Genomic DNA, 16,060 nt, shown 5'->3' with positions numbered 1-16,060 from the left:
ATTTGAACTTTACTATGTAGTTTGCAGTTAATTAAAATTGTGAAATTAATTTCAAATTGTGTATTCCTGTATCTTATTTAGTAGAGCGTGACAGTAACAGCTAAATGCATGAATATAAATTAATTTGATTACAATTTATTTAAACAAAAATAATAAATTACATAGTGTCAAAAATTTTGTATTTTGTATTGATTTGTATTGATGTGACCCTGGACCAGTCTTAATTAGCATGGGTATATTTGTAGCAACAGCCAAAAACACATTGTATAGGTCAAAATTATTGATTTTTCTTTTATCCCAAAAATCATTAGGATATTAAGTAAAGATCATGTTCCATGAAGATATTTTGTAAATTTCCTACCTTAAATCTATCAAAACTAATTTTTGATTAGTAATATGCATTGCTAAGACCTTCATTTTGACAACTTTAAAGGACATTTTCTCAATATTTAGATTTTTTTGCAACCTCAGATTCCAGATTTTTTTAATCAGTTGTATCTTGGCCAACATTTTGGCCTACATCATACATTCATACATTAATGGAAAGCTTTCAGATGATGTATAAATCTCAGTTTAAAAAAACTGGCCCTTATGACTGTTTTTGTGGTCCAGGGTCACATATAAATATTTATAATCAACAGTTTACTAGATTTATGAACAGAGTCATAACCTGGTGTTCACCACCATTTTTACAAAAACAATACAATTACATAAAGTGACATAGACATTCTGAAAGCATCTTACACTGTTTGTCAGAGATCCCATATTAATTACTGATTTTACAGTAATAACAATAAGTAGCCACTATAATATTTCAGCAGAAGCTGAGCTTAACTTAAACTTATTTTCAGCATGTTTTTCGCCTCGTTTCTCTAGCTCGAGACCCCTCACCCCTCTCTCTGACTGTGCGACTAGGTCAATGCCGAGACGACGAGACAGACATTGAGTCTCCGCTCTATCCATAAGTCATTTCAGATCCAATCAGGTTCTCCGTGTCGCTCCTCTCCATCAAACTCTCCCTCGCTCTGCCAGGGTCACTCAAGCCCTGCTTTGCCAATCACGGCTTCTGTAATCGACCCGCTTTGAGACGCGCAACACACGGACGCAAGGGACCAATCCTATCAGCGATCTGATCGGCGCTAGTTAATCTGGCTCTTAGAGCGGTAACCAGACTCTAGAGAGGCTTAAACGAAAACCTCTGCCTCACCAGAGCAGATTTTAAAGAAATAGTTCACCCAAAAATTAACATGCAAGAGGATGGTCTTACCCTCTCAAAGTCATACCACATGGCGTCTGGGATATAGGCCTCCACAAATGTAACACCCTGAAACAATAAAAAAACAAGGAAATCAGCTGAACATAATGATGGACATTATTTTGATGCTTTAATAATGAGCATTGTTCATTAAACTAATGGGCAGACCATCACCAGTGGTGTTTTTTCAGAGAGGTATGCTCCTCCTGTCATGGTGTTTCAAGCTTCAGAAAGAGAAAATATGAGCGAGATATCGGAGAGTAAGAAGTTGACAGACAGCGAAGCAGCAAACGAACCAAAAGAAAAGATGATTCATCCCTGTGCCTGAGGGAAAACCCACTGTACACTTCAGATGGTGGCACTCAAATGTGATATTCATATCAAGCTGAAAGCAATGTGCACCGAAGACCCGACCGTGAGTGACTTTAAGATAGCAATAGCGTACGTGTGTGTGTGTGTGTGCTTAAAAAACGAATAGTTATGACTCTAAAATCTGATTGACTGAGCCAAGTTTGAAGACATTGTAAATATAAACAGATGGCAAATATAAACAGCCTACAGTTAGTAAATATATTACTTGGCAAAAGGTACATGGGATGTTTTTTTTTTTTTTTTTTTATCCAATTTAACTGAATCTTACAAACAACTAGAAAAATAAAATAAATATATAAATAAAATTAAGAAAGTAAACATAAGTAAATAAATAAATACTCTACTGTGCAATGGTTTGGGGTTGATTTTTTTATGTTTTAGAAGTCTCTTATGCACAAAGTAGAATTATAAAATATTATTAAAATTCAAAACAACTGTTTTTTTATATGAATACATTTTAAAATGAAATTTATTTCTGTGACGCAAAGCTGAATTTTCAGCATCATTACTCCAGTCTTCAGTGTCACATGATCCTTTAGAATTCATTCTAATATGCTGATTTGTGCTACCTATTTATTTATTTTAACAAATCTTACTGAACCCCAAATTTTGCACAGTAGTGTATAAATAAATGCACATATAAGACTTTGCAAAATTTGATCTTCTTAAACATATAAAGCTTGTACTGTCATTGTCAAAGGCACAGACTTGCAATTTAACCATCAATCTTTTTTGTGCCTGGTCAAATAGATGACAAGATAACTTTTTGGAGTTTTTGGAGTTGAAAGCAGTCCTGACCTCCACACAGCAGTAACTTCTCTCTCTTTGAAGCTCACCAACATACTTGAGTCTTCATTTCAGAGCGTGAGATCAGCGAGAACATTTGAGCACTTAAAAAAGATGGCAAAGATGACAAAAAACCTGAAGGTGGGAATAGATTTCCCTAGTCAGAACCCATGTTGAGAAGATCAAAGTTCAACTGATCTGCAAGTTAGATGTCGGATGTCATTAAATTAATGCTTGCGAGATGAAAAACAACAACAACAGTTTTTCTTCCCTACAACTTGTTATTGCACCTTACAACTTTTTTTTTTTTCGTACCACATGGTCCAGTAATTATCATAATCTTTCATGCAGCTGATGCATATGGATTTTGCCCCTGATTGAAGTGTTTACATCACATATACTCTCTAAAGATTTGAATAACCCCGACACAGGCGTCTCTTGACGTATGTGCATCAAACTTTCTCAAAACGGCCTTTTGCCGTGTTCTCATGGGAAGCTCTTTGAACATGAAATGTCTGTTTCAGTCATATTCTTGATAAAATGCATGAAGCCACATTAGACTCTTCAAACAATTCATCACCCATTTTCACATGGCCGCGATCTATATTCAGTTCTAATTTCTTCATAATGAGGTCGACGATCTCATTAGAAAGAGAGAAAAGGAAGCGATGGAAATGAAAAGAGTGAGAAAAAGTCCCATCTTCCTCGCATTTGTCCCAGAGGAGGTCATCCACATGGGGCCCACAGGAAGTCTTACAACAGTGTGTGAGTGTATGCGTGATTCACTCACAGGATCCAGTGCAGGTGTGATGAGAAGATGTGGTCCCCACATGAACTGTTTGTGTACTGCCCAGGTTTCACTGTCAGAATAGAACCTGCAGAATGGGTAACAATTATCATAAAGCAGTTCCTGAATGCTGATTGGTTAATACAGAATTCTCAATGTGCCAAAACAACAAAACATGCCAAAACAAGACAAAAAAACAATCAATCAAACAAACAAACAAAACATGCTCAAACAAAACAAAACAAAAAAATGAACAAATAATACATAAAAAAACATAAAAAAGACAAAACAAATCAAAACAAGATAAAACAAGACAAAGCAAAGCAAAGCAAGCAAACAGACAAAACAATAAACGCTCCAGAATATAAACAAAACAAATGAAAAAAAAAACATGCCAAAACAAGACAAAAACAAACTAGCAAACAAAACAAAAGAGATCAAAACATGCTAAAACAAGACAATGAAAAACAAAAAAGCAAACAAACAAAACAAAAAACATGGCAAAACAAGATGAAACAAGACAAAGCAAAACAAATAACGAACAAAGCAAACAAACAAAAACAAAACATGCCAAAACAAGACAAAAAAAAAAAACTAACAAACAAAACGATCAAAACGAGATGAACCATGCCAAAACAAAACAAGACAAAGCAAAGCAAAACAAATAACAAAACAAAGCAAGCAAAAAAACAAACAAAAAAGTCAAACTAACAAACAAAACAAAAACATATCAAAACAAGACAAAACATGCAGAGACAAGATAAAATGACACAAAGCAAAACAAAGCAAGCAAACAAACAAACAAAATAAAAGCATGCCAAAACAAGATAAAACAAGACAAAGCAAACAAAAGACAAAAAAAAAACAATCAAATTAACGAATAAAACAAAAAAGATCAAAACAAAACATGCCAAAACAAGATAAAACAAGACAAAGCAAACAAAACAAATAACAAAACAAAGCAAACAAATAAAAAACAGGCCAAAACAAGATTAAGAAAAAAAAATGCAAAGACAAGACAAAAAAGTCAAAAAACAAAACAAAACAAAACAAATTAGTGTCACATGGTACTTCAAAAATTATTCTAATACCTAATTTTCTTTAGGATTCCCGGATGAATAGAAAGTTCAAAAGAACAGAATTATTTGACATGGAAATCGTTTCTAACATTATAAATGTCTTTACTGTCACTTTTGATCAATTTAATGCATCCTTGCTGAATAATAACTTAATAAAACTTTTGAACAGTATTGCATTTGCTTCATATAATTAGGTTGGTGAATTAAATTAAAAAGGAAGGAGGGAAGGACATGATGTGCCCATACTTGGAATTTGTGCTCTGCATTTCTACATACACCTCTTTTGTGCGTAAGAGCTCACATAAAGAAATACATGATGTTCATAACCACAAAACTAACACTTGCTGTTTGTCAAGGCTGAAACTGTTGCACTGCTGTTTGCATGTGTCTGAACTCACTCGTGCATCAAGGGACGCACTACGGTCTCTCCGTTAACATGGGCCTTGTAGAACAGAGTGTAGAGGTACGGCAAGAGGGTGTATCTGATGTTCAGGTAGTGCTTGGAGGTGTTCATCACAAGAGAATCTAAGCCGTATGATGCTGGGTCCTGGTCCTGTTAGAAAGGGACATAAAACCAGTCAGGGAGAGTAAGCTGAAGAGCAAAGATAGAAATGGATTTTACTGTGTGGATACTGATAATATGTTCATCATGGCGGAGAGCCATCGGTCGCGGAGACAGCCGTGGAATGATTACTCTCCGACTAAAAGGTCAAATCTTATTCATCTAATTTCACCAAGAATATAATTTTCCATTCATCCTCATTTGCCCTCTCAAACTCTCGCTCTGGAGGTCTGATTGCTTCTCTTACGCCAATCTCACAATAATGATTAGAGAAATAAATCTTCTACAAATAGCATTTAAAGAGAGAGGACACGTTTGCAATTCAGAGCGTTGCCGTCGGGCCTGAAACACGTAGCACAGATGTTTGAAGAGGAAGACGCTTTGTACACTTTGAGACTGAATGTTTATGATTATTTGTAGGACGATACGTACCGCGTAGCCTTGCGCATTGTGGTTACGGCTGAAGGGGTAGAAGGCGCCCACTTGCATCCAACGAGTGCAAAGTTCCTCCTCAGAGTCGTCGAAGAAACCACAGATGTCCGCGCCGATCTGCAGAATAATATCATGAAATTCAGTATCTCTCCAGAGGAGAGAAAGTCACTCTTTATTTTCTCAAACACTTCCTCAAAAAAGCAAAGCAATTAAATGGAGATCAAATGGAGATAACAGTATTTTATATGTGAAAAAGACATCAATAGTCTGACAAACGTCTTCCTAGCGTATCAGAAGATCAAAAATGTCTCAGATTGTGCTCATATTTACCAAAATACCAACGTCTGCAATTAAAAGCATAAAAGTCATTCGCTTTCAACACAAATTTTCTCACATTTGTTTTTGTTTTTTTTCACGTCATAAACAATTCTAAGCGGCTGTAAGTGAAAATCTCTTTTCTTTGAAAGAAAAATCACAAATGAGATTTTCTTATTATCCCAGTTGTTTTTCCTAAGCAGCGGAGTTTAAATGGAAAGCAAATAGAGAGTTTTGTTGATTAAATTAATTAAAATAATGAATTATCAAAATTTAATAAGTGGAATCCAGAAAATGAATGGAAAAAAAAAACAAAAAACAAAAACATAATTTGGTAAAAATAAAACTTAATTTGAAAAAAAGTAAAGTATTTCATAGGGCCTTAATTGAATAAATGGCTGCTAATTTTTGTAAGTTTCACGATTTCAATTAATTAGACAAGCTTTTTAATGTCCCCTTCTTATTATTATTATGATTATTATAATACATTTCTTTTATATATTATGCACTTTGAAAGAAAGAAGTTTGATTCAGTTTCATTGCATTAAACTGACTTCAGTACATGATTCTTTATATGAACAAATATTTTTGTCAATATGAAATTCAATATGAATTCTTTTTACATAGTTTTTTTTCTATATATAATAAAAATTTAAATTAAAATAAATAATAATAATAATAATAATAATAATAATAACAATTATTATTATTATTATTATACATTTCTTTTATGTATTATGCACTTTGAAAGAAAAAAGGTTGATTCATTTTTATTGCATTAAACTGACTTCAGTACATGATTCTTCATACGAATAAATATTTTTGTCGAAATTAAAGTCAATATGAATTTTTAAAATATTTTTTCTATAGTTTGCATTAATTTGTATTTATTATATATTATAGCTTTTATGAATTATTAACCAATGACTCAACTGAGTCTATTTTTAATGCCCTCAATAAATTTTCTGAGAAACATCATCAAAGTTGATAATAAATAAAAAAGCAATAAAGGTGAGAACTCCCAAGCTGTGACAGATCAGCCTCTACATAATAATAATAATAATAATAATAATAATAATAATAAATGTCATCAAAATATTGGGTTAAAAAACGTATTTACCTCAAAATACAAAACACAATAAGCTTGGCGATCGGATAATATTACGCAGCAAAAAATGTTTACATCATCCGTCTCATGATACATTTATTGGATCTGACTGTTGAGTCGGCCAGTCAATGTTAACTCAATTCAACCTGAACAAACGCCCATTCAATTTCTCATTGCATTTCATGGAAACTCAATCAAAGCCAAAAGCTTTCTCCAAACACTTTCCATGTATCTCAGTGGGGCTGTTGTGTTATGAAACATACTGATGTTGACCATCAATTACCCTTGTTGGAAAAGACATTTTGTTTGCAGTCAAACCACTTACGTAAGGAATGCCGAAGAGGTTAAACTCCAGCATGCCAGGTATCGCCCATTTTATGTCATTCCAGTTGGCACCGTTGTCGCCCAACCAGTGCCCAGCGTACTTGCCCACCCCGGGGAAGGAGGAGCGGCTAAAGACCATGGAACGGCTATTCCCAAACACTGCTTTTGAGGCCCTGGAAGCAAAAACACAACATTAGATATATAAGGAGTGTTGGCACCACATTAAAAACGTCGGTTTTGGAAAGACACAACACCGTTGGGTGGTCGAGGAAAGCGTAGAGATGACAAACACACAGGCAGGAGTTAAATGTGGGAGTTTAGCTGAATGAGAGAGGGGGCGTAGAGGAACGAGAGTGGAACAAATCAATGATGTAGAAATTACAAGATGAGTAAAACAGATTTCCTGCTGAAAATAAAAGGAGGGAAAAAAGAAACAAGCATGATACAATTTAACTCTCTTCACCCCCCTATGAGGAGAACATCCTGCCATATGACAGTATTGGCCGTACGTTAGTAAAACACTGAGTCACGGGTGACGCCGCTTGAGTCACCAATACTGTGACTGACTAACACTTCTTGTGTGCTGTCCAGCATTCATCAAATGCATCAATTCAACAATCTTCTGAGCTGTTAACTTGTTTCTTAATCATCTACTGCATGCACTAGAAAAGAAAAAAAATGAAACAATTTTTTTTGCATTCAACTGACCCCATTATTATATAGATTTTTTAAAAGAAATTCTTTGGAAATTAAAATGAACACTATTTATCCACTATTTCTTCATGCACTATTTTCTTGCATTAACTTCAGTACCTATATTTCTTAGGAAATAAATTAAAGGCTTGCTGAAGAATAAAAAAAATACTATAAATATAATTTAAATAAACGTTTATTAGAAGAATCATTATTATAGAAATTAAAGCTTTAAATGTGTTTCCCTAATCTATTATATGCACTAGTTCTAGACACAATATATTACAACTACTACTACTAAAATTATTATTAAAACAATGTTTTTAATAAAATATAATATAATAAAATAATAAACGCTTTTTTAAAATAAAATCAATTAATTATTTTGTTAATTTATTAATTAAATTAATTAACTGATTATTAAAATGTAATAAGTGGAATACAAAAAATGAATGAAAACACATAATTTGTTAAAAATAAAACCGAATTGGAAAAAAAGAGAGAAGTATTTCATAGGACCTTAATTTAATAAATGGCTAATTTTTGCAAGTTCCACAATTTCAATTAATTAGACAAGCTTTTTAATGTATTTTTTTACTTTAACCATTAGAATAGAATCTAGAAAAATTTAAACCTGAATCCAGAAAAAAACAAACAATTAAACAGAATTTGGGAAAAATATCTAAATCACTGTCACACAATGTTGCTTGAAAACAAACACATTTAAGCAACTCCCTAAAATAAATTAAAATAAAGTTTACACGTTACTCATCAAGAAATGTGAATCATATTTCTAATGACAGTGCTTAAAAAGTAAAAATATGCATCCTGGTGTACAATCCCAAAAAACAGGCCTCAAAGACGTAGTGTGACCTAGATCTTTTTGCTGGTTTATTAAAAACAATCCATGCATTATTAACCATGTCTTTTTTTTTTCAACTTAAATAAATCAGGTGCTTGCAAAATGAAGAAAATAAGTTATCCAGAGGCAACATCGTACAATAGAGGGCTAAAGAGAATTCAATAAAAATATTTTAATATACTACGCAGACAACATTCACAACATCCTACAGCTACAACGAAATGATTCAAAAACATAATTCAGATTTCATCAGGGTTGTAATGTCACAATTAATATACGAATATCTGTATTAATCATTCTGACAAGACAGAGAGCGTTTGCATACAGAGTGTGGGAAAAACCAACACTTACTTGTCAGTGGCCAGGACCATAGAGTACCCATAGAGACTGTGCACATCATAGTGGTTTCCCCATTTGTGTTTAGAATCCATGCATAAGGTCTTACTGTACATCAGCTCATCAAGGATACCTGTAGAGGTGAACAGAAATGAAGAGAATGGATGTTTACAGATGCTGAGAAAACACTGATAACAATCTAGCTGTAGATGCATTTGAGACTCACGTGGGGTGAATGGAGGATAGTTGAGTCTGTTATCGGCGCAGCCTTTGATGCCTCCCTTCACGAAATTGGCCACCTCATTCATGTCCTTAGAAATAAAACAGCAATTAGTTCAGCGCTCCCTAATTCAGGCGGCTAATTGTCTCGAGATTAAAGCAAAACCCTTTGGGGAGGCTTTAAAGTCAACACGAAATGGCATTCGCAACCATTTTACTTTTTTCTTCAGAATAGTCAGCGAGACTTGATTTTATCAATCAGGAATTGATTGGATGGTGTAACATGTTGTCTTTGAAATTATATGCACTGTGAAAGAGCGTATTGATGAATTACTACTGTAAGCAAGGTTGATTTTGATATTATGTTGACTTAAAAGCTTTTGTGGTTCATATTGTATTCTAGATCAGATGTTTATAGACTTTCTGTGTTTGTATATTTTGATTAATACATATTGATGCAGTGACATATATAGTATTGATTTGGAGACTCCGTAGGAAGTTGTAGATTGGAATCGGAATATTTTTTCACGACCTTTCGTGACCTTTCCACCAAGTCGTAAAATGATTAGGTTCAATATTTGCTCACGGGTAATGATCTCTGCGGGTTACTTACAATCCAGAGAGCATCATGCTTGACTTCCTTGTAGAAACGTGAAATTTCATCAACCCACCAATCAATGCAACCCTGGTTAGTGTAGTCAGGAAACACAGTTTCTCCTGGCCAAACCTGTAACACAATGGAATGAATGAATGAATGAATGAAAAATAAAAAACTAAAATAAAAAATAAAGTGAAAAATATTTGCTGTTTCTTTTGGTTATTTGGTCACAGATGACATTTAGGGCTGCAAAAAAAAAAAACCCGTCTACATGTTGCCTTTTATTTATGTCTTTAAGTTTTTAAGCCACTGGCATTTCTATTCCCTCTCGAGTTCTTTTCTGTTCCTCATCTCAAATGGCTTTGAGCTGCATGAAAGCGTGATATTAAACTCTAATGCAAAATCAATGCAAATACTGACCTGAAGTTAAACCATAAAAAAGCAATTAGCATCTGCCTGTGCTTAATCGGCTAAATAATCACAAGTGATATTATTGCCATGTGATACGTGCCTTGTTGTCCTGACTGATATATGATCTAACTCAAGGTTACAGATGGTAAATGAATGATCTCTCTTATGGCAAATCACATGGCAACTCCAGATGTTTTTCATTCAATCTTACTTATTTGACGTCTCTTAACCTACTCTATACCTGTTCTATTTTCTTAAATGTTTACAAAAGATACATTTCTAAATACAGTCAAATCAGAAAGGATTCAGACACCAGATATAATTTTTGATGTTTTTTTACTAGTGGGTGCAGGACACTATAGTTTATGTAAGAGAGGATAGCAAAATATACTGTGACATATTACCAAAATGTCCTTCGTACAGTGGACTACCAGTAAAATTGGGGGCCAAATTATTCAGACACTTTTACCCGACCATGTTTAAGTGCTTTTTCTTTAATTGCTAATGCAACCTTTTTACACATTTGACTGAACAAAATTAAGCATTGATTGGTAATTGCTCAACAAAGTACTGATAGTTGTGTAAATACTGTCATACTAACAGCTGCATTTTTGGTTGATTGTAATACATTACATACCTTTCTATCAAAGTTATTTGACATTATCAAGATGAATTTGTTCTGACACAGTTTATCTCTGAGCTCTTGTCATATTTTATGATCATTTTATAAACTATAGTGAATAAACTGTGATAATGTGAGAAATGTTGAAGGGTGTCTGAATAAACTTTGGTTTGACTGTACAATGTAACTGTCTCCTAAAGTAGAACTGGGCAATTAATACGTTTAATGGGTAAAAAATGGTGGATTGGAATTGTAAAAAAAAAATAATGATTCTGGCTCTAACTTCATTTTAATGCGATCAAAGCTGAATTTTTAGCATCATTATTCCAATTTTTAGTGTTGCATGATCCTTCAGAAATCATTCTAAAAATGATTTTACTTAAAGTTTTCAGTCATTTATTCCCAGATCAAACCCTGTTGAACAAAGCAATGCAATATGGTATGTCATCTGTCTATATCAGTGTAAAAATTCACATGTCCAACAAAAATGTCTAAAACCAAATGCATGTAAATCATTACGTTCAGTTTTTTTTTAAAGAAAAATAACCAGTTCCTACACTGCAAAAAAGGCTTATCTTATTTTTTTTAATCTTGTTTCTAGTCAAAATATCTAAAAATTCTTAAATTAAGATGCATTTACTAGACAAGCAAAATGGAAGCGAACTGTAATTAATTTAGGTTTTTTTTCCCCCTGGAAACGAGACTTATGTCATTTTGTTTATCAAGTAAATGCATCTCAGTTTATGAATTTTTTTAGATATTTTAACTAGAATTTGTGTAGTGTAGTAACAATTTGTCATTGTTACTAGTAACAATTAACCAACATCTTTAAAGTATCTTACTTCTCCTAGTAGAGGTGTTTCTCCATCTGATTCAGTGACCCAAACCTTTGCTGCATGTCCCCTGTCAACAGCTTCATAGGGTCCGTTTATCCGTCGACCAGTGGATACGGCAGGATCCTACCAAGAAGAAAAAGTTTTGAGGTGTTCAACTGGACAAAATCAAATTTGGCAAGGAGTCGAAATGTGATCCTGGACCACAAAACAAGTCCTAAGTAGCATGGGTATATTTGTAGCAACAGCCAACAATACATTGTATGGGTCAAAATGATCGATTTTTCTTTCATGCAAAAAATCATTAAGGTATTAAGTAAAGATCATGTTCCATGAAGATATTTTGTAATTTTACCACTGTACATATATCAAAATGTATTTTTTGATTAGTAATATGCAATGCTAAGAACTTCATTTGGACAACTTTTGTACAACTCAAACCTTTTCAAAACCCAGAACTAACTTAAAACAACCTATAAAACTCTGAACCACAGCATAAATGAAACTGCAATATCGATGGCTCACCAGTATGATGATGTATTTCTGTCCTGCATCATGCATGTAGTCAGCAAACTGAGGCAGCTCTGCAAATTTCTCCATATCATAGGTGAAGATCTTTTTGTTCTCCATGTAGTCAATATCAGTGTACTGGACTTCCTGGAACACAAAATAATGATCGTCTTTAAGACCTGTTTAAATCAACATGAAATCAAAGTTTCCTCTCATTGAATATCCTGTTTCACAATGTCTGTGGAAGTTACACTCCTAAAAATAAATTAATGGTTCCATGAAAAACCATTACCATTCCACTGCACAAAAGTGTAAAAGGTTCTTAAAATGTTCGTTACACTAAGAAAATAATGATTCTTTTAAGAACTATTTACTAAAAGGTTCTTTGAGGAACAAAAAAAATAGGCTCCTCAATGGCACCGCTACAAAATCCTGCTTTTGGAACCTTTATTTTTAAAAGGATAGTAAAATGCGAAAATGTTATTCCAAACCCGGTCATCTTCGGAACACAAATTAAGATATTTTTGATTAAATCCGAGAGCTTTGTAACCCTGCATAGACAGCAACACAACTAAAACATTCCCAGGCCAAGGTGGTTCAACCTTAATTTTATAAAGCAAGAATACTTTCTTTGCACAAAGAAAGAAAAAGTATTCTCGTAGCTTCATAACATTACGATTGCAGCACTGATGTCACACAGACTGTTTTAACAATGTCCTTACTACCTTTCTGGGCATTGAATGTGTCAGTTGCGTTCCTGCGGGGTCAATAAGCTGTCAGATTTCATCAAAAAATATCTTAATTTGTGTTCTGAAGATGAACGAAGGTTTCGTCCTTTAGAAGCTGCACCTTCAGCCTTTACAATGGTTAATGCCTCTTTTGCATGCTAACATTGTAGAATCACTGTTGTCTGTTTTGATTTTTCTGGAAAGCTTGACTTCCATCAACCATCAGCAGATGGTGAGATTCTCCTGCCAGTAATTTTCTAATGCTAATCAGGCAGAGATGCAATATCCTGACATGCTAATGCCCTCTTTGTTCGAATGACATCAAACATTGAGCTTCAGTCCATCCTTCGGCAATTAGAGCCTCGCCATAAGGTGCTAAACGCTTCTAACTGCATGTACAGGTGAAATGCACATATGTGAAGTCATTATTCATGAATCGGTGAGCTTTATTTCGTGCTCTCAGTTGTGGCTTTGAAGTACTGGGTGGAATCAAGTTTTGTAGAACAAAGCGAGGACCCTCCTTCTGTTCCTGGCACTTACATACGGATAGCCGGCCTGTCGATTTCTGTCCACGACTTTCTTCACCTCCGCCAGGCTGCCGTAGTCCCAGCGAGAGAGCTGGAAGCCCAGAGACCAGTACGGAGGGATGAAGGGTCTGCCAATCAGCTGGAGACGCATAAAGCAATGTTAAACACGCTGAACATCACAGGACTCCCTCAGGCTAATCTAGAAGCCTCATCTGGGCCTATATGATTATACTTCAACCTTCAGCAAGAGCTGTTGTCAATTAGCACTGATGAAGTTTTGATCACCCTGTCAGGGTTTATTTTGCAATAATGACCAGTTGACTACTTATTATGGCTAATTACTAATAAATAAATAAATACATAAATAGAGCAGAGTTATATTAGTATCACTGTTGCATTATTTTCATTTTTATTAATATTTTGAATAAGGGTTTTTTATGCTTTTGGTTTTCATTTGAATTTAAATTAAAGTTTTTTGGTCTACAGTTATTAATTTTATTTCAAATAGTTTTTGTTTTGTTCACTTTATCTCAGCAACTAGCTATTTTTTTTTTTAAAAAGCTATTTTTTAATTGTCTTTTATTTCAGTTCACATTTAAATAACATTTTTTTTTATGACTATAGTTTTCGCTAACAATAATAACTTGAAACTGACAGCAAATTGTTATGTGATTTGAAATTTTTATATGAAATTTAAATTAAACTTTTAGTAATTTAATTGGGTGTTCTGACATTTATATTAGTTTTTTTTTTTATTCAATATTTTCTTTTTTTTTCTTTTTTAGGGTTTTTTTTGGTCTACCTAGTTATTTATTTATTTTTATTTTTTTCAGTTTTAGTTTTAGTGTTTTCACTACTAGAAAGAAAATGAGAAATCGTGTCTTGGCAACTAGCTATTTTTTTTTAAAAGCAATTTTTTATATAGTCTTTTATTTCAGTTCACATTTTAATAACTTTTTTGTAATGATTTTCGTTTTCGTTAACAATAATAACTTGAAACTGACAGCAAATATTTAAGTGATTCGAAATTTTTATTTGAAATATTTAGTAATTTCGTTTTGACATTTGTATTCATTTTTTTGGTCTACATAGTTATTAATTTTATTTTAATTTTATTTTTTAGTTTTTAGTTTACTAGAAAAACAAAGAGAAATGTCTCAGCAACTACCAAAATAAAAAAAAAAAAACACATTTTTTAAAATATTGTCTTTTATATCATTTAACATTTTAATACATTTTTTTATGGTTTTAGTTTTCGTTAACAATAATAACCTGAAACTGACAGCAAATCTTTATGTGATTTGAAATTTTTATATGAAATAAAATCATATTTTGACCAGGACAATAGTCACACTGGCCTATGCAGTTTAGTAAGACTTGTGTAATAAATTATTATATAACAAATCATTACATATTTTACGATTATAATTCATAATAGTTATAACTTATAATTAAACATTTGACCTCAGAATGCCACAAATGAATCAAGCATTTTAGAATTTATTTTCAAATATTTTTTCAAATAATAAGAATCAAGTAATTCTGTAGAATGAATTTTTGTATTTTGTTAAAATATTTGCAGAAATATGAACCAATACATAACATTTGTGAGAGAATAAACAATCTGTAAAATGAATTAATATATAAGTTATCAATTAGATTTTTTTTTTTTTTTTGTTCTATTTATATGAGATTCTACGTTTAATCCAATTGGAAAGCAGAGAAATTACCAGAAAGACAATGAAATGACCGTGTATCTCTTCCATGAAAAAGCATTTCTAAAGTGTTTACATTTTCTCCCACAAGTGTCACTTTTGTTTTTATTCATATCCACCTGCAAGGCTCACCTTTGTGAACTCGTCCACCACTGCTTCCGGTGTTTCTCCAATCAGAATGTAGAAGTCCAGAACCCCTCCGATAGTCCGGAAGGTTACGGCCGGAGCAGGCTGAATTGTCACCTCTGCACACAGACATGAATAGACAGACATAAACAACTTAAATTGCTCTAATTTGTTAACCTTTAACAAAAGCAGCCATTGTAAACCCACAAACACAACGTGCCATACACGCTGTGCACAGATATCACAAATCATGTTATTACAGACTATGACTTCAGCCCACGGCAAAACTCATGTCTGTGACCAGCAATACAAAAAAAAGCCAACACAATGACAGAATAGAACTACCCAAGAGAGGGACTGTTTACCCATAGCATTGCTGTTTAAGAGGAAAACACCAAAGGAATGGCCGCTTGCGTCTTCCAGACATGTGAAATAAGGGTAGTGGCCGTACAGGTTGTGTGTGCCCTGCGGTAGGAAAAGACATTAAGAAATGTAATGGCAAATTTTAACCTTTTAAGCAGTTTATTGCGACGTTTATGTCTCATGATTTTGATATATAAATGCCAGGATAAAGTGACCTTACAGGAGCTGTTTGTAAGGAAATCTAATCTATCTCAAAATGTGCTTCATGTGAAATATTTAAATGACTTTTTATTAACAAATAAAAAAACTAAAACTAGTTAATATGACAAAAAATCTACCTGATTACACTGGGTTATACTAAGTAAAGTCAGTTAAATGAGTTAAATCAGTTCAAAATAGCTCATTAAAGAAAAAAATGACATTTCTGTCATCAGTTATTATCCTAAATTTCTCTCTGGAACACATCACACAAAATAAAATAAATGTATATACATATA

The 16,060-nt window shown here is 33.2% G+C and overlaps 1 protein-coding gene across 1 annotated transcript in view; it reads right to left on the bottom strand.

The window, feature by feature from the left end:
- The window catches only part of si (sucrase-isomaltase (alpha-glucosidase)), a 62,901-nt gene that overhangs the window by 37,615 nt on the left and 9,226 nt on the right, over nt 1-16,060 (bottom strand). The window contains exons 8-20 of the mRNA XM_051134312.1: nt 15,566-15,665; nt 15,207-15,319; nt 13,373-13,498; nt 12,120-12,251; nt 11,604-11,720; nt 9,744-9,857; nt 9,138-9,222; nt 8,927-9,044; nt 7,022-7,193; nt 5,274-5,390; nt 4,678-4,832; nt 3,204-3,288; nt 1,268-1,324 (exon numbers count right to left, since the gene is read on the bottom strand). Of these exons, the coding sequence (XP_050990269.1) occupies nt 1,268-1,324; nt 3,204-3,288; nt 4,678-4,832; nt 5,274-5,390; nt 7,022-7,193; nt 8,927-9,044; nt 9,138-9,222; nt 9,744-9,857; nt 11,604-11,720; nt 12,120-12,251; nt 13,373-13,498; nt 15,207-15,319; nt 15,566-15,665 (1,491 nt within the window). The remainder of the gene's footprint in view (nt 1-1,267; nt 1,325-3,203; nt 3,289-4,677; nt 4,833-5,273; nt 5,391-7,021; nt 7,194-8,926; nt 9,045-9,137; nt 9,223-9,743; nt 9,858-11,603; nt 11,721-12,119; nt 12,252-13,372; nt 13,499-15,206; nt 15,320-15,565; nt 15,666-16,060) is intronic.

Source organism: Labeo rohita, chromosome 18 (genome assembly GCF_022985175.1).
Source record: "Labeo rohita strain BAU-BD-2019 chromosome 18, IGBB_LRoh.1.0, whole genome shotgun sequence".
Lineage (NCBI taxonomy): Eukaryota > Metazoa > Chordata > Actinopteri > Cypriniformes > Cyprinidae > Labeo > Labeo rohita.
The sequence above is the reverse complement of the archived record's forward strand: the minus strand, read 5'-3'. Positions and strand labels throughout refer to the sequence as shown.